General features: G+C 40.2%; 1 protein-coding gene across 7 annotated transcripts; it reads left to right on the forward strand.

Moving 5' to 3' along the window:
- The first annotated feature begins 1007 nt into the window (after positions 1 to 1007).
- Positions 1008 to 24353, forward strand: Fmo4 (flavin containing dimethylaniline monoxygenase 4). 7 transcript variants are annotated; one of them, XM_013114399.3, is made up of 10 exons: positions 1013 to 1268; positions 2561 to 2697; positions 9179 to 9318; positions 10650 to 10838; positions 12251 to 12413; positions 14433 to 14575; positions 16719 to 16906; positions 19032 to 19384; positions 22884 to 22953; positions 23652 to 24353. In XM_013114399.3, the coding sequence occupies exons 3-10, from the start codon at positions 9187 to 9189 to the stop codon at positions 24085 to 24087; spliced, it is 1674 nt and encodes a 557-aa protein (XP_012969853.1). In that variant the 5' UTR covers positions 1013 to 1268; positions 2561 to 2697; positions 9179 to 9186; the 3' UTR covers positions 24088 to 24353. The 7 variants fall into 7 exon arrangements, 6 of the variants coding, with proteins under 6 accessions (XP_021083571.1, XP_012969853.1, XP_040594583.1 ...); XM_040738649.1 differs by having other exon boundaries at positions 9179 to 9286; XM_013114400.3 differs by having other exon boundaries at positions 2565 to 2697.
- The last annotated feature ends 2571 nt before the right edge of the window (positions 24354 to 26924 follow it).

Consider the following 26924-nt stretch of genomic DNA (forward strand, 5'->3'; position numbering starts at 1 on the left):
GGACAGTACTAAGCATACTTAGTTATCAAACTAAAAATGAAGCCATTATGTACTCTCTCATATATGGATTTTAGACGTAGATCTGGGGAGTGCCAGCCTACAGTCCCATGGCCAGAGAGTCTGGGAAACAGAACCTTCATTCAGTGGCTGATTGAAGAAGAGGCAGACTCCCATGGCTAAGCACTGAGCTGAACTCAAGAAAGCCAGTAACAGAGAGGGAGGACTGATGACCAAAGAGATTAAGTCTGGGTGGTTTAACCCCCCAGAAACAGCTGACCTGACAAAGGTTAACTCTTGAATCCCAGGCTGATGCCTGGGAATCCAGCATGGGACTGATCAAGACCCCCTGAATGGGGGTGTCAGTGAGAAGGCCTAGGTAATCTATTGAGCCTTGGGCAGTAGATCAGTATTCATCCTGAGTATACACATGGACTTTGGACTCCCATCCAACAATGTGAGATGCACTCTCACCCTGAACTGTTGGGGAGGGTCTAGGCCCTGCCCTATATGAAATGGCAGACTATGGACACCCCCATGGAGGGCCTCACCCTCCCTGGGAAATGATGGGATATTGGTGGGGACTGGGGGGAGGGCACGGGAGGAGGGGAGGGAAACGGAGAGGGACCTGGAACTGACTTGTGAAGCAACCTTGTTTCTAATCTAAATTTAAACTTAAAAATAAATAATAAAAAAGAAAAAAAAGAAATTCATAATATCAAAAAAAATGAAGCCATTATGTTGGAATGTGTTGGGAGGATGTGGGGAGTTGGTGGGGATTAGTAGGCAAATATGATTATATTTCATTTGAATGTTTGTAAAAAAAAATCTCCAAAAATAAAAATACATAATTAAGACAGATAATGAAGTCAGGGTGTCCCCGAGAAGGATGAGAGTTTGGCGCCCTCTAAAGGCAGCAGTGATAACAGCACGACCTTTCAGTGAAGGGAAGTTTTGGCTCAAGACCTGAAAAGGGTGTGGAGAAAGGGGCAGGACTCCTTTCTTTCCAATCTGAAAGTTGCTCTTAGTCGTCACTCAGCCCTCCCAGGAGATAGCGGAAGTGTCAAGTTTGTATTAATACAACACCATGGTAGAAGAAGCAACTGGTTTTTGTGTCAAGCTAAGAAGAGTTTGATCAAATTCAGCACCCTTGGTTTTCTTCTTAAAGCAGGGCTCCGAGATAGAAACTTCTTCCTGCGTCCTAAAACAAACACTACCTTTGACTTCTCACCTTTGACTTTAAGTCAAATAATCTGCTGTATGCTTGCAAGGTAAGTCTCCTGGATTGTTTTGTCTTTAAGAAGAAATTTTTCCAGAAACCACTCTTGCAGAGGGTGAATGGAGAGTGTGTTCTTGTAGGAGTGTGTTTTACTCCTGAAACCTGTTGACTGGGTTTAGTGCGATAGAGTTAAGGAGACAGAAAGCAGGACAAATAAGCCTTCAGTCACAGCCATGGGGCCTTCAGTCCTCCTACTCTGCCTAGGCTTGATCTCAGAACGATACAATAGTGAGCCCAAATAAGCAAAAACACAACAGAGCACAATGAGGGTAAATCGAATTGGCCCTCTCCCAGAAACCCTAGTTGATTCACAATCTGCTAATTGCATGTGTCTTTCCGTATCCCTGGAGAGATTGCCGGCCAATCAGATATGAGGTGGGGTTCTGCTGTTGCACAAAGGTCCAAGTTCAGAAACTCTGGTCTCCTTTATTAGCTAGAGAGCAACATGGCATTTCTCATGTTTTAGTGTTCTTTATAATTGACAGAGATGGCACACCTGCATTTTCTTAGCCCTTCAAGTTTGAGTTCACAGCCGATTGTTTAGCTCTGGATTTTGCTTGGCTGTTTGTTGTGTTTTTGCCTGGGGGGTTGTACTGATTCTTTCTTTCTTACCTTCTTTCTTTCTTGTAGATTTGTTTTTATTTTATGAGTTATTTGGTCTCAGGCACTCCAAGCTTTATAGAAAGAGAAAGCTACTTTAACTGTACTTTTCAAGAATTTTGGCCAAGGTCACATACCTTGTTAGAGGCAGAAACAGAAATAGAATTAAGGTCTTGCCATTTCCATCTTCCTCATGACCTTCTCTTACTGATATAAAGCACATTTTCTAATGGCTACCCCCAACAGAAGATCAAGGTATTTAAATAATGATATTGAAGTGTACAAATGTGTCTCTGTTGCCAGTGCTAATAATCAGCCCTGAAAAGATTGGTACTGCAGTCCAGTTTTATCGCATGGTCCACTCTAGACTGAAGGACACTCTGCCAGGATTTTACCAGGGCCAGGTGCTGTTGCAGAACCTACCAAGTGTGACATGTGCATGTCTGCCTCTCTCCTTCTAGTGTCATGTCACTGGCTCAGTGCTTTTATTATTTCTAAGATCTTATTTCTCAGATGTAGTCACTGAGTCTCTGTCATATTTGGATTTCCACTCTCAGCTCAGTCCCCCTCTGAGAGATCCCCCAGGGTGCCCCAGTGGGTTGATTCCTTTGCTGCTAGTCTATTCCACTTGCATATACGTCACTTTAACAACTTAACCAACAAGCACTTCTATGTCTTTGCAAGACAGAGCAGAGCAGAGATCGGACAACTTCAGACCTTCACTTAGTGGCCTAGAAATTCAAGTGTTCTTCTTGGTGAAGGCCTTTTGTTCCTGGTTAGAAGCAGTACAGGTGTTCTTCTTGACTCAAGAGAATCCACAGGTACATTCGCCATGTTTGCATGTTTCCAAACCTGTTGGTGAAATTTGTCCACAGGGACTATCTCTCCAAGGGAGAAAGAGCAAAAGGAAGGAAATTGTCATGTACAGAATGAACAGCATGTAAATATTTTCTGAAGAATCCTTTTATGTATATTGCTTACACAGTCCATTAACATAGATATTTTTCTTATTTTACCAGCAGTATATCTGAGAGTGTTTTGGTCAGTTTTGTTGTTGTTGTTTGGGGGTGTGAGTCCAATAACTTGCCAGTAACTTTTATATTCACTGTTCTATTGCTATGAGTAGACTACATAACAAAGGCAACTCTTTATATATTTTTTAAATTTCACTTTACATTCCAAAGTTCTCTCAATCCCACACCTCCTCCTGATCTTCCCCTTCATCCACCCATCCCCTGCCAACCCCTAGCCCACTCCCATCCACTCCTCCTAACAGTAAGGGCTCCCATGGGGAATCAACACAGTTTGGCACATTAAGTTGGGGAAGGACCAAGCTCTTCCCCTCTGCATTAAGTCTGAGCATGGTATCCCCTCATAGGGAATGAGCTCTAGCAAGCTAGCTCATGCAACAGGGATAGATCCTGGTCCTACTGCCAGGGACTCCTCAAATAGCCCAAGCTTCACAGCTGTCTTCTGAATACAGAGGGCCTGGTTCGGTCCCATGGAGGTTCCATTGCTGACAGTCCAGAGTTCATGAATTCCCAAGAATCAGCTATCTGTAGATTTCTCAGTCATTATTTTGATCTTCCTTGTTCATGTATTCCTTCCTCCCTCTCTTTGACTGGATTTCAAGAGTTGGGGCTGGTACTTGGTTGTTGATCTCTGCATCTGGTTCCATCAATTACTGAAGAAAGAAGGCTCTAGCTTCTCTGGAGCTATGGATTGTAGTCTGGTTATCCTTTGTTTTATATCTAATATCTACTTATGAGTGAGTACATACCATGTTTGTCTTTCTGAGTCTGGGTTACCTCACTCAGGATGCTTTTTTCTAGTTCCATCCATTTGCCTGCATTTCATAATATCATTGTTTTTTATAGCTAATATTCCGTGTGTAAATGTAGCACATTTTCTGTATCCATTCTTCAGTTGAGGGGCATCTAAGTTGTTTCCATGTTCTGGCTATTACAAATAATGCTGCTATGAATATTGTTGAGCAAGTATCCTTGTAGTATGATTGAGCATCCTTTGGCTATATGCCAAAGAGTGGTATCACTAGGTCTTGAGATAGATTGGTTCCCAATTTTCTGAGAAATCACCATACTGATTTCCAGAATGGCTGTACATACAAGTTTGCACTACCATCACCAGTGGAGGAGTGTTCCCCCTTACTCCACATCCTCTACAGCATGAACTGTTCTTGGTATTTCTAATAGGTATATGATGGTATCTCAGAGTCGTTTTGATTTGCACCTCCCTGATGATTAAGGATGTTGGTCAATTCCTTAAATGTCTTTTGGCCATTTGAGTGCCTCTAGTTATGTGTCCTTTATGTTTCTGATTTTATTAATTTGGATATTCTCTCCATGCCTTTTGATTGGTTTGCATATGGTTTGCATAAAGGTTTCTCTGTCTTGTTGATTTTCTTGAGGAACCAACACTTTGTTTCATTGATTCTTTCGATTGTTCTCTTTATTTCTATTTCATTGATTTCAGCCCTCAATTTGATTATTTCCTGATATCTACTCCTCCTTGCTTCTTTTTGTTCTAGAGCTTTCTGGCGTTCTGTTAATTCCCAACTATGGAATTTCTCCCATTTGTGTGCTACGAACTTTCCTCTTAGTACTGCTTTCATAGTGCCCCATAAGTTTAGATATGTTGTACATTCATTTTCATTGAATTCTAGAAAGTCTTTAATTTCTTTATTTCTTTCTTAACACAGTGGTGATTCAGTTGGATGTTATTCAGTTTCCGTGAGTTTGTAAGCTTTCTGGAATCTGTGTTGTTGTTGAATTCTAACTTTAAGCCATAGTGACCCAATAAGATACAGGGGATTACTCCAATTTTTTTGCATCTGTTGAGGTTTTCTTTGTTATCAAGCATGTGGTCAATTTTAGAGAAGGTGCCATGAGGTGCAGAGAAGAAGGAATATTCTTTTGTATTTGGGTGGAATGGTCTATAGATGTCCGTTAAGTCCATTTGAGTCATAATATCTGTTAGTTCCTTTATTTCTCTGTTAAGTTTCTGCCTGGCAGATCTGTCCAGTGGTGAGAGTAGAGTGTTGAAGTCTCCCACTTTTAGTGTGTGTACTTTGGTGTGTGATTTAAGCTTTAGCAATGTTTCTTTTGCAAATGTGTGTGTTCTTGTATTTGGGGCAAAGATGTTCAGAATTAAGACTTCATCTTAATGGATTTTTTCTGCTATGAATATGAAATGGCGTGCTTCATCTCTTTTGACTTCTTTTAGTTTGAAGTTTAATTTGTTAGATATTAAGATAGCTACACCAGCTTGTTTCTTAGGTCCATTTAATTGGATAATCTTTTCCCAACCCTTTACTCTGAGGTAATGTCTGTCTTTGAAGTTGAGGTATGTTTCTCTTTTTTTTTTTCTTTTTTCTCTTTTTTTTTGTTTTTTTGCAGCAGGGTGAGGTGTGTTTCTTGTATGCAGCAGAAGGATGGATTTTGTTGGTGTATCCAATCTGTTAGCCTGTGTCTTTTTATAAGTGAATTGAGTCCATTGATATTAAGGGTTATTAATGACCAGTGATTGCTAGTTTCTGTTATTTTTGTTTTTGTTGGTGGTGATCCTATTATGTATGTGTTTACCTTCTTTGGGATTTGCTAGTGTGGGATTATCTATTGCCTGTGTTTTGTTGGTATAGCTTACTTCCTTGGGTTGGAGTTTTCCTTTACTTTTTGTAGGGCTGGATTTGTGGCTAGGTAGTTTTTAAATCTGGTTTTGTATTGGAATAGCTATGGTGATTGAAAGCTATGCTGGTATAGCAGTCTGAGCTGACATCCGTGGACTCTTAGTGTCTGCATAATGCCTGTCCCAGACTTTCTGGCTTCATTGTTTCCATTGAGAAGTTGGGTGTAATTCTGATAGGTTTGCCTTTATATATTACTTGGTCTTTTTCCTTTGAAGCTCTTAATATTCTTTCTTTATTCTGTATCTTAGTGTTTTGATTATTATGTGGAAAAGGTACAGGACTTCCTTTTTTGTCTCATCTATTTGGTGTTCTGTAAGCTTCTTGTACTTTCATAGGCATGTCCTTCTTTAGGTTGGGAAAGTTTTCTTCTATGATTTTGTTGAATATATTTTCTGTGCCTTTGAGCTGGACTTCTCCTTCTATGCCTTTTATTTTTAGGTTCAGTCTTCTCATGGGTCCCATATTTCCTGGATACTTTGTGTTAAGAATTTGTTGATTTTTAACATTTTCTTTGACCAATGAATCTATTCCCTCTATAGGATCTTCAACACCTACAAGTCTCTCTTATATTATGTTGTTTATGCTTGCCTCTGTAGTTCCTGATCATTTATCCAAGTTTTCCATTTAAGAATTTCCACAGTTTGTGTTTTCTCTATTGTGTGTATTTCAGATTTCAAGTCTTGAATCATTTCCTTCACTTGTCTGGTTGCTTGTTCTTGGTTTTCTTTACAGGATTTGTCGATTTCTTCCAATTTTTTGTTTGTCTTTTCCTCAATTTCTTTAAAGGAATTTTTTATTTCCTCTTTGAAAGCCTCAATCATCCTCATAAAATTATTTTTAAGGTCATTTTCTTCTGCTTTATCAGTGTTAGATGTTCAGATCTTGCTGTTGTAGAACCACTAGTTTCCAGTGGTGCCATGTTGGTCTTTGTGTTGTTGAGTGTATTCTTGCATTGTTGTCTACTCATCTCTTCCTCCAATTGTACAGGTGGAACCTATGCTTCAGGGGGTCCCTCTTCCTCCAACTGGTGCAGTTAGTGGCTGTGCTCCTCCAGAAGCAAGCAGGGCAGAGCTTCATGCCTCCAGGTGTAGGCAGGTCTGTGGCTCCGGTGGTCGCTGATGCAGTGGGGTATCTCATACAGAGGATGGCATTGGATGCTGGCTGGGACACAGGTGTTTTTCCCAAAGGGACTTCTTAATACAGCTTCTGGAAGCTGCTGCTGTCAATGCTTCCACGCTGCCATGGCTACCTCTGTTCTCTCTCTCTCTCTCTCTCTCTCTCTCTCTCTCTCTCTCTCTCTCTCTCTCCCTCTCTCTCAAACACACACACACACACACACACACACACACACACACACACACTTCTGGGCCAGACTGGGGCTGTCACCATGCTCCCTCTCCAAGGCAACTCTTTTTACAGGATTTCTCTCTGTTGCTTTGGCTGGCCTGGAACATACAGAGTCCTGCTTCCCTGAGTGCTGGGATTAAAGGTCAGCCAATACAACTCTTTTAAGAGAAAGTATTTAAATTGAGGGTTTGCCACAGTTTCAAAGGTTTAGTCCATTATTGTCATAATATCATGCAGGCAAGTGTTGGAGCAGTAGCTGAGAGCTACATCCTTATCAACAAGCAGAGAGAGAGACTCTGGGCTTGGCATGGGCTTTTGAAACCTCAAAGTCATCCCCAGCTACACACTTCCTCCCTTGGTCCATTCTCTTTTTATTATTATTAATTTTTATTTAAATTAGAAATAAGCTTGCTTCACATGTCAATCCCAGCTCCCTCACCCTCCCCTCATCCCCTGCCCCCCCAGCCCTCCCATGCCCCCACCAATCCCCACTCTGCTCCCCAGGGAGGGTGAGGCCCTCCATGGGAGATCTCCAAAGTCAGCCATATCATCCTGGGCAGGGCCTGTGCCCTTCCCCATGTGCCCAGGCTGAGAGAGCATACCTCCATGTAGAATGGGCTCCCCAAGTCCATTTTTAAGCCAGGGATAAATATAGATCTACTACCCCAGGCCCCATAGATTGCTGAGGCCTCTTCACTGACACCCACATTTAGGGGGTCTGGATCAGTTCCATGCTGTCCTCTCAGCAGTCAGTTTGGGTCCATTCTTATTCAGCAGCAAAGCTCAAATCTTATCTTGCTGCTTCTGATGTCCATTCTCCTTTCACCTTAATTCTCTCTAAATAAAAGACTCTCTTAGTTGAAATGATTTGGAAATACACAATGAGCCAGGTATGGAGACACCCAACCTCACGGAAGGCTGAACACCAGTACGTTTGGAACAGGAAACCCTGAGAAATCCCTCAAACCTGAGCAGAGGGGAAGAGAGAGCCTCAAGGACATGGTCACAGGACACCTCAAGCCCTCAGCTCAGCAGCATACCCACATTGGTTCAAGCACCAGCAACACACCTGTGGTCAGACTCTACCTCTCAGAGTGGTGCAGATATCAACAGTGAGGACCACTCATGCTTTTGCTGGACCTGTAGGTAACATATACACATACTTTCATGATTGCCCAAGACAAATTCCACTGTGATGAATGGTGCATGCATACAGAGTTGCTCTACTGTAGTATGTATTAATTTACTGAACATAGCCCTGTTCTCCAAACTTCATATTTGAATGCTAGAAAACATTACCTCAGGCTTGCTATTATTAATGTGATCGAACAGGTTTTCATGTACTTCTTGAATAATGCTATTCATTTCTTGTATACATTGTCCATCCATGTCAATTTTCCTGATTGGTATTTTATTATTTTTTCCTTTTTACTGAAAGTAGATTCTTTTCTCATATAAATTTTCTTTTCTATTATTTATAAGTTTATTTTACATATTAAGCATAGGAGTATTTTGTGTATTTTCCAAATATTTCTTTAGGTTATTAACCTTATTTTATTTTTAGAAGTTTATTTTATATATATGAGCGGAACATTTTGTCTGCATTTATGTATGTGAAGTATGTGCATGACAGGCTTCCCAGGAAGTCAAAAGAGGACATAGATCATCCAGGACTGGAGTTGCAGACAGTTGTGAGGGATCATGTGGGTGCTGGGAATTGAACCCAGGTTCCCTGGAAGAACCAGTATTCTTAACCACTGAGCCATCTCTCTAAGAGAATATTTGGAAAAGCAACATGATAGTGAAACGTCCCATTATTGCTGAAAGGTTGTAGGAGTCCCATGGGGTAAAATGTACTAGCTACACTCAGTAATAAAAACAAAAACTGGATTTAATTGAGCACTTACTAGTAACATGTGTACTTCTGAACCCTTCCAGCAAATACCAGTCATTTAACCTTCACAAAAACTCTAGTGATCCTCATCATCCCCCCTATTTTCCTGATGAGAAAAGCAAGGCACGCAGAAGAGTAGCTGTCAAGCTACTCCAAGGTCACACAACTAAACAGAGATAAGGCCATTACTTAAATCAAAACAGTCCAATTCCAGAACCTGCAATTTTCAATCAAACTATGATTCAACTTCCAACCAAAGAGTAAATAAGAATACTTCTAACACTACAGAGGTTGAGCCTTATGTCAAGGGTTCTCTTCTGATTGCCATACCAAGATTTCCTTGACCTTCATACAGAGCATACCATGGTCAAGAAAGTTGCAGTAATTGGAGCCGGCGTGAGTGGCCTGTCATCTCTCAAGTGCTGCTTGGATGAGGACCTGGAACCCACCTGCTTTGAGAGAAGTAATGACTTCGGAGGACTATGGAAGTTTGCTGTGCGTAGTACACATCTCCCTAGCTCAGCAATCATAATCCAGTCACATGCTTCTGCTTAATTGTGGCAGCATGAGCTTGCTTTGGTGATCAAAACAGGAGTTCCTTGCATCAAGTTATATATGTGTGTGGTACCATGATAAACACTGCGTTGGATGTAGTCTGAGATGTAAGGAGCCTTTGAAATGGGCAAGGCATGGGCAAGAACATGGAAAAAAGAGTGCAATATGATTTGATAATATCAATGTAGTTTGTAAGTTTGTGATTAATTCTGGACTTACAAATTCTAACGGTAGGAGTGTCACATCCTGCAAGCTGGATCGTATTGGGGAATAAAGAGAGGACTGCACACTTGTGAGGATGAAGTTGGAGTAAAGTAGTGGTGATCCAACTCCCAGACACTGCTCAGATATTATGAAGGCATCATTCATTCAATATGCACTTATCATGTCCCTCTGCCAGGATGCAGCGGTGCACAAAGCAGGCAGGGACCCCACCACCCTCCACATAGTTGAGAGGACAGAAACAGTAAAGCGGTCCTTGTCTTGTAGCATGAGAATCTGTAAGAGGCCCAACAGTTACTGTCTGCAAACCCCTGAGTCCCAGAAGCCTCTAAGAGAAAGAAACTTGAAAGAGAAATGGAGATTGGTTTCAGACATACGAAGTTCGTTGGTACCTAGACTATAGATGCTTCTGTTGTTCTGTTTTTTAGTGATAGAGATCTAGACCAGAGAATGGGTTAAGGAATACAGGAGTAAACAGAGGTTCCTAGCACATGATGAATCTTTCCTGAAGGTTGAGAAGGGAGGGGTCAAGAAAAGGCTAATGGAGGAGGGGGGCAGGGAGCTGGGTTTTGTTCCTAAAATTAGAATTGTTGATATTTTATGCTAATGGAAAGAATATAAGCAGTAAATATGCACATAGGGTAATGAGGAAAACTGTCAAACAGTTCCCTGGAGAAAGGCAAGGAGAGAAATGTCCAGAGTGAATGGAAGGAGTCACTACTACAGGTGAAGAAGGAACAGCCAGCTAAGACTGACCATGAGACTTATGACTATGGAATCATTTAAAGACAATTTTGTGCTGTCATCAGCTTCTTTGTTTATGATGGGGAAAAGATACTGCACTTAATTATTCCAGTCCCAATAAGGATATCTTATCATGACAGCATGGGCACCCAATGCTGGGTATACAAGAACTCTTTAAAGTTAAAAATAGAATGCTAATTGCTCTGAACCCCTTTCAGCTGGACACCCATGAAGCACGAGGGCAACTGAAGTTCTCTTCCAATTTATTCCTTCTTTCCTCCATACTAATTATACCTCCACTACAGGAAACTCCCAAGGATGGGATGACCAGGGTCTACAGGTCCCTAGTGACAAATGTCTGCAAAGAAATGTCATGTTACAGTGACTTCCCATACCAAGAAGATTATCCCAATTTCATGGACCATGAGAAATTCTGGGAGTATCTCAGAGAATTTGCTGAGCACTTTGACCTCCTGAAATATATTCGGTTTAAGGTAAGATGGTTTGGGTTATGGAAAGTTCAGGAATGGAAGCTAGCCTAGCAGTGATCTAATGGAAATGAGATGATTAAACTTTTCTTTCATTTTCATCTTGATAGAAATAAGATGGGTAATTACCTCACTGTTCCTTACTCAAATCATTAAAATACTGAATTTCCTGATTCCTTCACTAAATGTCAAACTCTCTGTCTTAGGGCTTCTATTGCTGTGAAGAGACCCCATGACCATGACAACCCTTTTAAAGGAAAACTTTTCATTGGAGCTGGCTTACAATTTCAGAGTTTTAGTCCATTACCATCCTAGTGGATCATGGAGGGAAACGGTGGCATGAAGGCAGACATGGTGCTAGACATGTAGCTGAGAGTTTTACATCTTGATCCTCAGGCAGCAGGAGACTGTGTGTCATAGTGGGCATAGCTTGAGCATATAAGACCTCAAAGCCTGCCTCCATGGTGACACACTCTTTCCAACAAGACCACACTTACTCCAACACCCCCTAATAATATCACTCCCTGTGGCCCAAGCATTCAAACGCTGGTCTATGGAGGCCATTCCTATTCAAACTACCACACTTTCATTTAGGATAAGATTCAGAATTTTTTTCCTGAGAATAAAGTAAGAGTAATTCTATTTATGAAACCCATTGGGAAGAAATAACTACAACTTTCAACACAGAAAGTATGGTAGAACAGAAACAGCTGGCCTGAACAAGGGGGAGTTTATGGACCCCAGACTGATAGCTGGGAAACCAGCATAGGACTGTTCCAGACCCCCTGAATGAGAATGTCAGGTTGGAGGTCTGGTTAATCTATGGGACATCTGGTATTTATCCTTAGTACACAAATGGACTTTGGGAGCCCAATCCATATAGAGGGATACTCTCTCAGCCTAAACACATGGGGGGGTCTAGGCCCAGTTCCAAATGATATGACAGACTTTTAAGATCCCGCATGGAAGGCTTCACCCTCCCTGGGGAGTAGAAAGGGATGGGATAGGGGGTCGATGGGAAGGAGGGGAAGAAGAGAGAAGTGGGATTAACATGTAAAAGAAGTTTGTTTCTAATTTAAATAAAAATAAATAAATAAATACTTTTTTAAAAAATGAGTATGGTAGAGGAGAGTTTGCTTTCCTGGATTTTCCCAACCCATCAGGAATTATAACTCATTTTCTTCTCACCAAGAAAAAAATTCCCGCTTTGTCATTTCAATGAAAGGATTCAGTTGTCCTAAGTCCTGGTTCACATAGGTGCACCTGTGAGAACTTACATGTTAACTTCTCTAAGAATGAGATAACTGATATTTACAAACCTTGTTTATATCATCAGTTGGTCTACTTAAAATAGCAGATGGATTATTATACCAGTCACACTGTGAGAGTCAAAGGAAGTGTTTGTCTTGTGCTTATAGACTAATGTGTGCAGTGTAACAAAACGCCCAGACTTCTCTGAAACTGGCCAGTGGGATGTTGTCACAGAGACAGAGGGCAAACAGGACAGAGCTGTATTTGATGCTGTCATGGTTTGTACTGGGCAATTCCTGAGCCCCCATTTACCTCTGGAGTCCTATTCTGGTGAGTAGATTCTAACTGAGACCATCAATACTCTTTTGGGTTCTTCTAGAAGAAAAATGACTTTCTCGTAATTGAAAATACTTCTGCAGGCTTATGGGCAATGTTATATTTGCTTGGAAATTACATGTTGAAAATTACTTTGAATAGTAAAAATTACTGTTTCAGTATGCAGTTTTACTATTTCTGTATTAATATAAATACTGTGGTTGAAGCCTTATCATACATGTCCACTTCAGTACAACAATCAAATAAGACTTAAAGTATCAGATCTGTCATTTTTAAAAAAGGCTTTAATGCAGGGGGTTAGGTTATAGGTCATTTGAATCAGTGCTGGTCTCTGATTCAAAAACTTGAAGTAAAATAATACAGAAGCTTGACAGGTAGTCTTCAAAGTAAACAAGTCAGAAATTATATATTTAAATGAATAAGTTCACTCTTTAAAATTGCCTATGACACCTCTCAGATCAGGGAGTTTTGAAATCCACTTTGAAAACAGTTCTTTTTAATTTACTCATGATTGGCAAACCTTCGTCTTTGAGGTCTAATTAGTTATTTAGAAATCTGATATCCACTCAAATTCAAGTGTGACAAATGAAAATATGGAAGTAAGGATTACTGCTCCTATTCTGTCAGTTCTTAGTGACCCTGAAAGCAGCGAATAAGTAAAGTTTTGGTTTTTTTCTGTTGCTTCGTCCTATGTGCATGTGATCGTGGTATTTGTTGTATAGCATATACACATGTGTACAGGTGCCGTGTGCAGACGCACAGAGGTGAGAGGAGGATGTTCAGTGTCCTGCTCTATCACCCTCCTCCTTGTTCCTTTGACATGGGGTCTCTCGCTGGCCCTTCCACTAGGTTGATAGCCAGCAAGGCCCAGAAAGCATCCTGCTTCGACTCCAACAGCGTCTGGGTTCCAGGCATAGGTGAGGCCACATCCAGCTTTCTACAGATGCTGGGATCCAAACTCAAGTCATCATGGTTGCATAACAAGCCATCTCTAGGAAATTTTATAAAAATCAATCACAAATAAATAAACTATACTATTCAAAATCTGTGTTTAGGAATAGGAATTGAGTGAGAATTAAGCCCACAATTTCTCAGGAAGCAATATTATTCTTAATAGTGTCTAGGTTTGAACTCAGGAATTGAACACAGATCATCAGTTTTGATGGCTGGTCCCTTAACCCACTGCAACCTCTAATGACTCCACATCAAAGTTTTCATACATTTTCTTCTTTGATTAAACTTATTTCAGGCTATTCTGTGGTAGCTACTATGTACGGAATTGTTTTATTTATTTCTATACCTGATCCTTTTCCATCAATATATAGCAATAATACTGGTTTTTTGTATGTTGGTTTAGTATCCTACAATTTTGCTTAATTAGTCTTATGGGGACTTGGGGAATCTATGGAATTTTCTGTATGTAAAATCATCCTGTGTGCAAACAGTGAAAACTTCTTCTTTCCAAACTGAATGCTCTTATCCTTTCTCTCTTGCTGTATTGCTCTAGCTAGGAATTCCAGTAGTACACTGAAAAGTAGAAATTACAGGCACTTGTGCTCTGTCCCAGATGTATGGGAATGCTTTCAGTTTTCTTCCTATTTTATATGATGTTTGTTACCCATGGGCTTATTTTATACTAACTTGATTATATCCATGTATACTCACAGTGTGCATACTATAGTGTCCATACAGAAATCAGAGGACAAATTGCAAAAATCAGTTTTTGCCTTCCACCATTTGGTTTCTGTGAATCAAACCCAGGTTATTGGTTTATCAGCAAGAACCTTCACCCATCTTAAGCCATCTCTCTTGTCCTGATCAGGATTTTTAACAAAGAAGCTTGTAAGAGATCTGCACTTGGGCTCACTGAATTCCTGAAGACTTGTTCTTCATGCTTCTCCTTCCTTAAGTAGTGAGAAAAGCAATGTGCTTCTATGTCTCTGGGACTTCCCTACCATTGTGTACTGCAGAATTATGGCTTAAACATTTCATTTTTTCCTTCCATTCCCTTAGGAATCCATAAGTTTAAAGGACAGGTCCTACATAGTCAAGAGTACAGGATTCCAGATGCCTTTCAGGGCAAGCGCATTGTGGTGGTTGGTCTTGGGAACACTGGAGGAGACATTGCAGTGGAGCTTAGTAGAACAGCTGCTCAGGTACCCTATTTGTAAATCTGTGTCTCCACTCTTAGCAGCATGGATAATGGCTACAGAGAAGTTGTCAAGATGATAAACCCCTTCCCAATTGGCAAATTAAGCTGACATGAAGTAAGTGAGGAAAATCCCCAAAACTACTCTTGGTCTGCTGTGCCAGGAGATATGCTTTATAGAACTTTACTGTATCCAGAAGACTCAAGAAAACTACATGAACACCTAATCACAGACATTGTTCAAAAGTGATTTTAAGGAATATGACCAATTAGGCAAACTGTTCAACAGAAGGCAAAGCTCTCACTCATATCCTTTCTTCCTAGTTCCCTGTTTTTCTCCCCTCCCTCTCTGCCTCCTTGCCTTCATCTCCCCCATTCTGCACACATACTCTCTTTCCATCTCCCTACAACTGTTTCTCTATTGAAATAGGATCTTACTATAGCACCATCAAACCTTAATTAAACTATTGCTTCAGACTCCCAAACTCTTTCGTTTACATAAACTGTAATTCTGTCAAAACCCCATTTGCCAAATGTTTCTGTATTAGTTACGGGTTTCTATTGCTATGAAGAGACACCACGACCACAACAAACTCTTATAAAGGAAACATTTAATTGGGGTGGCTTACATTTTCATAGGTTTCTTCTATTATCCTGGGGGACATGGAGGCATGCAGGCAGACATGGTGCTTGAGAAGGAGCTAGGAATTCTACATCTTGATCCACAGGAAGCAGAAGTAGTCTGTGCCCATACTGGGTGTAGCTAGCTTGAGCATAGGAGACCTCAAAGCCCACCCCCACACTTACTCCAACAAGGCCACATATCCTGATAGTGCCACTCCTTATGGCTTATGGGGGCCAGTTACATTCAAATTACCACAGACTCCAACTCTTGCACTAGAAATCAGATCTGTTCTTTGTTTTAATATAAAATCAATCTTCAATGTGTACATATACATGATTTTAGAAATTCTAAACAACTCACAAGTTAGAGACCTATTTCACATGTATATATTATAAGAAAATTATTAGATCTCAAAAGAATAGATTTATAGTTAATTTGGTTACGATCTTGGTTCTAAATCTTTTAATTTTGTATTATTCATATGTTAAAAAATATTGCCACACTGGAGCCTGAAGAGCTAGCTCAGTCATACAAATAAATGCTTGCTACAAAAGTATGAGAATCAGAGTTCCATACTCAGGGCCCACATAAAAATTCAGCATGTGTGGGAAACAGGTTCCTGGAGCTCACTGGATAGCCAGTCTAATCTAATATTTGAGCCCAAGTTGCAAGTGAGAGATCCAGACTCAAAAAAAAAAAATGTTAGATGGCTCTTAAGAAATGACACCAGAACTGAACTCCTGGAAACCAGTTGCAGAGAGGGAAGACTGATGAACAAAGGGGTCAAGACCAGACTGGTGAAACTCACAGAGACAGCTGACCTGAGCAAGGGGGGAGCTCATGGACCCCAGACTGATAGCTGAGAGGCCAGCATGGGACTGATGCAGACCGCCTGAATGTGGGTGTCAGTGAGGAGGCCTCAGCAGTCTTTGGGGCCTCAGGTACTACATCAGTATTTATCCCTGGCATCCAAATGGACTTTGGATGCCCATTCCACATGAAGGAATGCTCTCTCAGCCTAGTCCCTGCCCCAGATGATATGACATACTTTGGAGATCCCCCATGAAGGGCCTAATCCTCCCTGGAGAGTAGAGTGGGGATTGGATGGGGGTGGGGGGGGGGGCAGGAGAGGAGAGGAGGAGGAAAGGGAAAGGGAGCTGGGATTGACATGTGAAGCAAGCTTGTATCAAATTTAAATAAATAAAAAAAGAAATGACACCAGAGATTGACCTCTGCACATATGTACACACACATTCACACATAACTGCACCCATGTATACCACAAACACACATAGAATCGCCAGACAAATATATAACTGAAAATATTACAATCCTATTTTCCTAATTCCATAAATAATATAATGAAGAAACTTAACATATAAATTAAGCGATATGTTTTTAGGATAATTATAGCAGCAAGAACATATGGTCACATGTAAATCTGTGTTAGTAAAATCAGAATATAATTTGAAACACATCAAAGAAAAATACTTCAAGGTGTTTTCCTTCTCACTTTTCTTTTCAGGTGTTTCTCAGCACTAGAACTGGCACCTGGATTCTAAGTCGCTCTTCAGGTGGTGGCTACCCTTTCAATATGATGATAACAAGAAGATGGTATAATTTTATTGCACGAGTTCTGCCTTCATATTTTATAAACTTGGATAAAAACCCGCAACTTAACCATGAGAATTATGGATTAAAAATTGCAAAAGGGTACTTAAGTTTTTATTTCATGCGAAGTCTTCAGTTCATTTTAACTATTTTTACGTTAGTGTAAATTTCACATATTAGTGGAGTTCCATACGTGCTTATAGCATCTACTATTCAAAGCCAACCTTCTTTTTTTCTCCATCCTTCTTCTCCCAGATATCTTTCCCATCTCTAATAGTCACTATTCTGCTCTTAGCTTCCACATATGGAAATGAAAGTTCAACACTTACCTTTTTTATGTATTTCGTGTAACATATACTTTGAGTCTCTCAATTTTTCTATAGCTGGAAGATTCCATTCTTCTTTAGACTGAAAATAGCCCTGTGTGAGTGTGTGTGTGTGTGTGTGTGTGTGTGTGTGTGTGTGTGTGTCAGAGAGACAGAGACAGAAACACAGAGAAACTTTTATCCATGCATTTGTTCATGAACAATGAACATTGAGGCTGACTAGCTATTGTGAATAATGCCGCAGTTAAAATGGGCATGCAGAGATCTCTTTGGAATGCTGACTTTATTACTTTTAGATATATGCCCAGAATTGAGATAGATAGATCATACAATAGATCTAGTCTTAATTTGTTTGTTGTTTGGTTATTTTTTCTTGTTGTTTTAGAACCTCTCTATGCTATTCTCCATATAGGCTGGAGAATAATTTACATTCCCACTAAGGACGCAAGTATTCCTCTTTTCCCATATCTTCACTCACATTCTCTTTTGAAAAAAATAGTCATTCTAACTGGAGTGAGATAGCATCTTATCAGTTTAATTTGGATTTTTGATGGGAAATTATAAATCAACATTCCTCACTCTGTATTCAGAACTTTACATGCTCAGTAACTGCAGCACTGTATTTCCTGTTATAAACTTATTTTCCTGAGACATTGTCCATAAAGTTCCACAGCAGTTCTTGAAGTAGGCATATTCTCTGTCTAGTAACAACAGTAGTAAATTCACAATGCTAGAATAAAGTCAAGGATGAAAACTTTATTTCCAATTTGAAAGGAAATTTAAATTGGCTTTGAGACATCTTGAAATGACAATCAGCTATTAATACAATTCTTACAGCATCAGCAAACACAGACGATTGACTCTCACTATGTATGGGTAATAAATGTCTAGTCTAACTGTAATTAGAAGTGTGAATTCTTAACAGGAGTTCCTGAAATAATGTTTTTAACATACTACTCTATGGAATTATATATTAAGGGAAAAAAACTTTGAGTTTCATGTAATGTCACTAAATGTGATTATACTATATACCAAACACAAACATTCTTTAGCACATCTATTTTTAAAGTATAAGAAAAACAAGTGGCAGATTATGATACGCCTTATCAATTTTATAAAGACCATATATATGATGTGATTGTAAAATGATGAAAATAGCCATTTGTGTAAATATATTAATAGTTTTTACTTTTAGACAAATAGTTTCTTTCAGATTTCCCCTTGACCTATTATAATTTCTGGGGATTTGGATGATAAGAAACCCCAAATTGATCATTAAATCATTAGTTACATATTCTACCTTTACTCTAAACATTTCTATGCTACAGATATAACTTAGTGGTAAGCCACTTGCCTGGCATGTGTAAGGCCCCTGGTTCAATCTCCAAAGTAGAAAAGGGGAAAAAAGGAAGAAAAAGAAACAAAATCACTGTTCTAGAAGTGAATTCCAATGGATAAAGTGCTGATGACATTGTTTGGAGTAAAGTCGCCTGCTACAAAGGCTGAGAACCTGAGTGCAGTCCCCAGAACACACAATAGAAATGACCAGTTTCTCTCTCTCTCTCTCTCTCTCTCTCTCTCTCTCTCTCTCTCTCTCTCTCTCTCTCTCTCTCTCTCTCTCTCTCCCTCTCCCCATGTGTGTGTGTGTGTGTGTAATTTTTTAAAATGGAATTGTAAACCAAGTTAAAAAGAGTCTTTTTCCACATGCCTTTCTACAGAGAGCATGGAGACAGCATGTTTTATAAACACAGTGATTGTTTATCAGATTGCCAACTTCAAATTAGACACTGGTCAACTCACTTCCTTGACTTGGTAGATAATTTAATTCAACTGACTGAAGAAATCATTTGCTCAAGTCCCTTATAAATACCTATAGTGATTATTTTTCTCCTCTTTCAAAGGCAAAAACAAAAGTTTATCGTGAATGATGAGCTACCAACCTGCATCCTTTGCGGGAAAGTCACTATGAAAGCTAGCATCAAGGATTTTACAGAATCCTCCATCATCTTTGAAGATGGGACAATAGAAACCAACATTGATGTGGTGATCTTTGCTACAGGATATGAATTTTCTTTTCCCTTTTTTGAAGAACCTCTCAAAAGCCTTTGTTCAAAGAAGATCATGCTATACAAGCAAGTCTTTCCCCCAGGTTTGGAGAGAACAACACTGGCCATAATTGGCCTCATCAGCCTTACGGGATCTATCTTAGCAGGCACAGAACTCCAAGCACGATGGGCTACAAGAGTATTCAAAGGTGTGTTTGCTCTATTTAAACGTAATTGTCATCAATCTTAAAATTGTGACCTGTCATTTACCTAGTCAAACAGACACGAGCTAAAGTAATATAAAATACTAGATGCCAACTTAGTGAGCATTAACTATACATGTGTGTGGCATTATTAGAGATGTGCTTATGTTACTCCACCTGACTGAGTGAGCTATGCTGACAGCATGACATTACACAACAGAGTTGATCAAATATTTTAGATTAACTGAAGTTTAGAAATGCCATTCTACTCTAGTTAAGTCTTATCACTTGTCACTAAAGGCAGAATTCTGTATTGCTTCTAAAGAATGATATTGAGATAATGCATCCTGTGAATAAAATGGAGAGCTTAAGAAAGTGACTATCAGTTGTAGCACAGCAGAGACACTGCTCCACACTCCAGCCTATAGCTTCAGCTCTTCCCTCAATCCCAGAGACCACCAATCAGGGACTGAAATATCCTTGGCTTCACCACAGAAAAGAATTCCAGGGCGAGCCAGTCCAATGCTGGCCTGGAGTTGATTAAACAGGGATTTTGGGAACAAAGTAAGGCACATCTTGGCTTCTCAGAAAAGTACCTTTACGGTAGTCATATATGGTGGGGAGTTGGCTTGCTAAGTTTCATCTTGAAGGGTTGCAGGGGAGTCTGAATGAACTCAAAGGGTGGGACCTATGCCTTGGATAGAAGAATTACAGCTAATGAGGAAAAGCTCCAGGTCCGAAGATGCATGGGGGATATTTTAACTGTCTTGTCTTTGATCTTCCCAGAAAATATCTCAGAAAGGAGCAAAGCCATACTTCAAAGTGATATAGGTTTAGACTTTAAAGCACGGTTTGTTTCTATTTTAACATTCTTTTCTGTGTAAAAGGAATTCTGTGTCTATGTGGGCAACTTTCATAGCAATTGTTAATTGTGCAGTAATTCTTGATTCTCATCTGGTGAGAGGCCTCTACCAGATCCCATGTCCCCATAAGTTTCCGTTTTCCTATCCGTCCTCATAACTGTTCACACATGCTTATCAAAATATTTGACCCTGAGCATTAGTCGCTGTCCATTATAGCTTCAAGAATTTAAGGGTCCTGGAGACGCAGCTTGTAGGGTCCAGTCTCAGCACTGAAACTTATTAGCCTTGTAAAGACCTCTCAAGATCTCAGGTCCTTCATCTAGATAGCATCCTTAACAAATAAAAATCACCACGAGTAACCTCACACTGTAATTGCAATAGGACACCCACCTTACTTGAGATAGCTCAGAGGCTAAGAGAACTATATGTTCTTGCAAAGAACACAGGTTCATTTCTCAATACCTATATGGCAGCTTATGACCAATTTCAAGGAATCTAGCACATGCATGTAGCCAAGACACTCATACACACAAAAGAATAAATATTTTACAGCATCCTGTGCTCTCCTAAGTTAATTAATATTCAATTTTTATGTATTTATTTATTTGGTTTTTTATGTGGGTTTGTTTAATATGGTTTTGTAGTGCTGGAGTTTAGACACAGAGTCTTGCACGTGCCATGCAAACACTCTACCCCTGAGCTACACTCTCAGTATTTTTTTTTTGACACAGGCTTTTACTAAAATTTCCAAGCTGACCTCGAACTTGTGATCTTCCTGCCTCAAACTGTTGAGCAACTCAAATTACAAGCCTGCACCACAAGGCCCAACTGCAAACATGCTATTTGAATGAAAGGAGAGGATAAGGCCAGTTTAGAATATCCTATATTACAGGAAAATAATCTCAACCCTTCATTAAATTATCAAAAATTTGTATTTCCTTAAAGCCAATTAAACTGCTTTCACAGCACTATCCAATTGCATTAAAACCACAGAAGACCCTTTAATACCTAGTGTTGTTTATGTTTAATGAGCTGTAAATACTTATTAAAACAATACAATTGGCAAGACACAGCTTGATTGGCTCAGACCACATAAGTAATTGCGTAGTCCACCAGAGCGCTTCCAAGAGGCGCCTAAGCAAACAGTCTTGCTAGTTTTTTACAAGATAACAAAACCCTGGCAGAAAACAAAGCACAGAGTTGTGTCAGAACTTACTCTGAGAATATTACACCACACCCTAGGGCTGCCACTTGGTACCAGGCAGGGCAGGACTGGCCAGAATAGGATGGGGGACAGGGTGGATTCTCAAGGTCACAAGTAGCCTGGGGCAAGTTAGGGAAGCTGCGGGTGAGGGTGGGAGGAGTAGGTTTATATAAAGTGGGTAAAGGTAATGTTCCAGAAAACCAAAGGGACAGAATGAGATTTTAGACATTGGGAGCTGAGCCACTAGAGAGAGAAAGGTCAGAGTCCATTTGGATAGGCTAAAATTAGAATGAGTAGGGGCAGAGGTCAAGTTCTGTCACTGTCCTAAGAAGGAAGTTTGTCACTGCTCTAGAAGTGATGGGACCTGGGAGAATGGAGCCGATAAATAAGGTGGACTAACTCCCATACCAGCTTTATTCAAAGCCTCAGACAGTTTATGCTCTGAGGGTTAAGAAAGGTCACATATGCTGGGCAGTGGTGGCAGGCAGATCTCTGAGTGTGAGGACAACCTGGTCTAGAGTGAGTTCTAGGATAGCCAAGGCTATGCAGAGAAACCCTATCTCAAGAACAGAGAGAGAGAGAGAGAGAGAGAGAGAGAGAGAGAGAGAGAGAGAGAGAGAGAGAGAGAGAGTCACGTGAGTAAAGTTCTTGTGAGTTGAAGCTGGATGACATCACAAGGATGAGCCACAAGTGACAAAAATTAATTTTTCCATAGAGGCATATAAAGGATCATTTAAACATTTAATTGAATAACAGCAGCAAGCAATAATGAGTAATCTGAAGTAAACTCACTCCTATCACCTGGGAGGAGCATGAAACTATGCCCAAGAATAGTTCCATGTCTTGAAGAAACAAAGGTCACAAGACTCCTGTTTTCTTGGAGTGTTCTCCCAAGAACTCAGAATTCTCCATATACTACTCCATTCCCAGACCATGATCCTACAGAGGTTGTCCTCATAAGAGAGAGCTCCTCTGAGGCTGAGACTGAGCCCATGAGACTTCCAATAACAAAACTATCTCCTATGACACATCTGACTTCACGGGGTTACAAAAGTGGTGCTCTACATGTTTCTCTTTAAACAGCTAATGGCTTTAACACACACACACACACACACACACACACACACAGGCGAATCATACAGGAGGGTTACACAATAAGATATAGATCGTGTTTAGAGGGAGAAGGGGAACCATGACAATGGATAGAACTCCAGCAACTGCTGGAGCAGATGTGATGTTTGCCTTGGGTGGCCACAGCTGAGAGCCTGGCAATGAAGTTCCCTAGTTAATAGGATTTCACCTCCAGGAAGTTCCCTGTGTGGTGTAGTTCCACACTAAGTTCTGGGGCAGGAGCAGAGGGAGGCCAGAAATGAGAGGATGCAGAATTTAAGGAAAAGAAAAGCTAATGTGTTTATTGTTGTTCTGCTCTTCCTCACAGGACTCTGTAACATACCTCCACCCCAGAAACTGATGGCCGAAGCCACTAAAAAGGAGCAGCTCATTAAAAGGTATGGAGAAGTAGCTTGCTATATGGGAAATACTCAAAAGTTCTATTTGACTACCTATGACTCAGTGCATCTGACCCTGTCTTCCCAGAAAATCCATTCTGTATGCATTTACTCTCCACCTCAAATGCGTGAATATACAAATATTCGTCTGCATTTGCTCTGTCTCATCTTCCTCACTCCTTAAACTTGACGAGTCACAAAATTAGATCCCACTCCTGGATGGCCGCATCCTGGCCTATCAGATAACTATGTCTATAGTCTATACATGAACTTTTTTGTTATGTGGCTTAGGCTGGGCTTCAACTCCTGAACTCAACTAATCCTCCTGCCTCGACCTCCCCCGTAACTGGGATTATTCCTTTCCCTGTCCATATATGAAATGCTTTCTGATTATGTTCACTCGTTAACAACATCTTATTTGGACAGACCGGGCTTAAGGTTCTCATCATGCTCAACACCACAGGCTTGCTTCCTAACTGCTTTCCTTTCTACTTCCTATAACAAATTTGCCCTCGAAGATGTGCTTGCTAAATAAACGCCCCATACTTTTTCTTTCCAACATAGAAAACCTTTCCCAAAATCAAGTTTGATTCTAACATAGTAGTAACAAAATGGTAGGGCAAGGAGAAAATCTTATAAATCAGGAAATGCAGAACAGGGGGTGGTTAATGAATATCATTTATATTTTTTGCCCATAGGGGTGTGATTAAAGATACCAGTCAAGACAAACTCGACTTCATTTCCTACATGGATGAGCTTGCTCAGTGCATAGGCTCAAAACCTAACATTCCACTTCTGTTCATCAAGGATCCAAGGCTAGCTTGGGAAGTTTTTTTTGGACCATGTTCCCCTTACCAATATCGCCTAATGGGCCCTGGAAAATGGGATGGAGCCAGAAATGCCATCCTGACCCAGTGGGACAGGACCATAAAACCAATGAAAACTCGAATTGTTCCTGAGTCCTCTAAGCCTGCCTCTCTGTCACATTATCTAAAAGTTTGGGGGACACCTCTTCTACTCGCCTCTCTTATACTTTTCTATAAATCTTCACTTTTTCTTAAACTGGTGCAAAATAAACTACAAGGAAGAGTTTTCCCTAACCGTATACTATGGTTCATTCCCCAGAACCCATGAGTTGGTCTTCAGTGTGGCAATGGAGGAAGTATCTGGGGGCACCCTTGTAAATACATTGGTTCTGCTCTCACATACTGAATCAGTCTCTATAGGGTGGGTTGCCTTAAAACAAGGCTGCCTCTTGTTTCATCACTTTTTTGTGCATCTATTTGCCCTTTCTACCACATATGGACGTAGTACAAATCTCTCACTAGAACCTGCCACTATGTCCTTGAACTCTCCGACCCCAATTCCATGAACAGAATAAACTTCTTTTATTTTACCCATTTCATGTATTCTGTTGTGGTGATGGTAAATGGTCTGGGAGGTCTGGTTGCCGAGTATTAGTAGGACGGGTTGTAAGGGCTGCATCAAAGTGCCTCAAATGCCTTGTGTATGCCTCCTCTCTTTCCCATCACATCTTCCAAGTTCAGGTCCAGCCTTCTCTTACCCAAATCCCAGGGTTTTCTGCTTTGGTCTCAGTACCTTCATTCTCATATCGCTTTCTAATGCAGAGTCTTCCCTCTATCTAAAGTTGCTCCAAACAAACATATGGTTAATATTTCTAACAAGGTCCTGGTAGAAACAAGATGGAACTCCAATTGGCTTTTTTGTGAATTATTTATTTTTATTATTGTGTGTATGTGTGTGTGCATAATGTGGAAAGGGCTTATGTGTGCCATGGCACTTGTGTTAAGGTCAACAGACAGCTTTGCAAAGTGGATTATCTCCTGCTTTTATGTGGGTTCAAGGGATTGAATATAGTACATGCCAGGCTTTCAAGGTAAGTGCCTTTTCCTGCCGAGCCATCTCACCAGTCTGTGAAGTTTTAATACAGAAATCACGATAAAATATATGGGCAGTGGAGGGAAATTATAATGAAATACCTTCCCTCTAAGACTGGTAACAATGACTTTACTATCCAAGAACCTGAAGAAGCAAAGGAAGAAATAAATCATTAAAATGAAAAAAAATAGAAAGAGCTGCCTAACACTTGCAGTACTCTTCAACCAGGCAATAAAGACAAAACAAGATGACCCCAAAAAAGGCAAAACCTGGGGAAATAAAGTCTCTTTCTTTGCTAATCAATCCCTTGGCAATGTTCCTTGTTTGCTGAATCCAACCAAAACCCAGAGGGAAAGTCCTCCCACTAATATTGCTTAACAATCTCGTATGGTTATCCTGCTGTGTTCTTGGACTTTTCTGAAACTCGAGACACAGCGAATCATCCCTGTGCAGTGACCACACCTCACATACTATTCTTTCTCTTTTCTTACTATGGTATCCAAGTTTCATTTCTGTTCCTGTGATAAAAGACACTACCAGAAAGCAATTTAGGGGAGTGTTTACTCACAATTCCACATTACAATTTATAACAGAAAAGTCAAGTTTTCAGGAACTTAAAATGGTCACATCCACAGCAGGTGCAGAGAGAAATTAATGCATGCATGTTTAGCGTTTAGCTAGATTTCTCTACTTTTATACAGATCATGGCCCAGCCCATGGAATTGTGCTAACTACATTCAGAGTGGGTCTTCCCACCTCACTATATAATTAATAAAAATCCCTCACAGATATGCATAGGCCAATTCCCCACTGAAATTCTATTTCAAGGTGATTTTAAGTTCTGTAAAGAGACAACTGTGAACACTTATCATACATAAAATCACATGTCTTTTTGTTTGGGGAAGTTTTTGTTTTTTTGTGGAGCCTGGTGTTTGGGGAGTCTTTTTGGTTTTGTTTTTTATTATGGAACTCACAATGCAGAATAGGCTTGCCTTGAACTCATCCAGCAGTCTGCCTGATGGATGCAATTTAAAAAATATGCCACCAACTCCAGCTATCACTTGACATTTTATATCTCATAATAAATGATGAATCCTTTTTTATTCCAAGCATTGCTCAATACAAAACATTTCTAAATAAATATATGAGTATTTGACGAATAAACAGTGACTTCACTGACTGACATTTTTCACCTGTCTTCATCTATCCTCATCCTTCTGCCAACATAAATGCCTCACCTCAAATTAACTAATTTTTTTAAATAAGCAAGGACATGCTACCAATGATTACTCTTTACATAAAGGACAATCCATGCGGCAATTAGAAGAACTGTAACTGCTTGGTCACTGTGAAACAAATGTACTGCCTAAGATGACTAAGCAGGAGGAATCTGAGCTAACTAGAAGGAGTGGGAATGAGACCTGGATTTCGGTCTCAGCTCCCTTGTGAGCTCTGAAGCCTTGGCCAAATTCCTTAGCCTCAGTGTCATCATCCAGAAAATGGTGGTACTGACAATAGGCAGAATGTGTGATTCACAGCAAACTAACTGCTGATTGTTGCAAAGTTATTCTCCATTCTCTGAATTAAAAGATTAGAAAACTACTTTGTGTTCCCTGGTGCTATTTTGTGTTATATAAGAATGTATTTTCAAGTGTTTGAAGTGGCCCTTATTTTATGATTGGTTAATGTGTCTAGGTTCTTACTGACAACTCCCCAGTACAAGGGGCAACTTCAAACCCAGCCAAAGCTGATCCACCACCAATAAAGGTCTTTACCTATGCTATTGCTGTCTCTCTGCAAGTCCCCGAGGAGGGAACAAGAAAGGAGATGTCTTGATTAGCTTATCAGAACTTAGATAAAATTTTCAAAGAAGAAATCAAAGAGTCAGAGAAGTAACTTTTCCTGGTTCACACAGCAAGAAGGAGAGAACCCAGGGATCTGAATCCCTAAAGCTCAGGCTATCTCACTGGCTGCCTTGAGGGGCTTTGCTTCTAGCCACCTCTGTTTATCTGTCACTGAAGCCCCAACCTGAACTCCTTAGCACTGCCTCTTCCAGGGAGCCTTCCCTGCTT

Source organism: Mesocricetus auratus, unplaced genomic scaffold, assembly GCF_017639785.1.
Source record: "Mesocricetus auratus isolate SY011 unplaced genomic scaffold, BCM_Maur_2.0 Super-Scaffold_100676, whole genome shotgun sequence".
In the NCBI taxonomy this organism is placed as follows: domain Eukaryota; kingdom Metazoa; phylum Chordata; class Mammalia; order Rodentia; family Cricetidae; genus Mesocricetus; species Mesocricetus auratus.

What these genes read in the sequence shown, in the direction of transcription:
- Fmo4 (XM_013114399.3), top strand. Translation starts at nt 9,187, where the DNA reads ATGGTCAAGAAAGTTGCAGTAATTGGAGCCGGCGTGAGTGGCCTGTCA. An exon ending in ACCTCTGGAGTCCTATTCTG is followed by an intron (nt 12,414 to 14,432) that starts GTGAGTAGATTC and finishes CCATTCCCTTAG; the next exon opens with GAATCCATAAGTTTAAAGGA. An exon ending in GGATTAAAAATTGCAAAAGG is followed by an intron (nt 16,907 to 19,031) that starts GTACTTAAGTTT and finishes CCTCTTTCAAAG; the next exon opens with GCAAAAACAAAAGTTTATCG.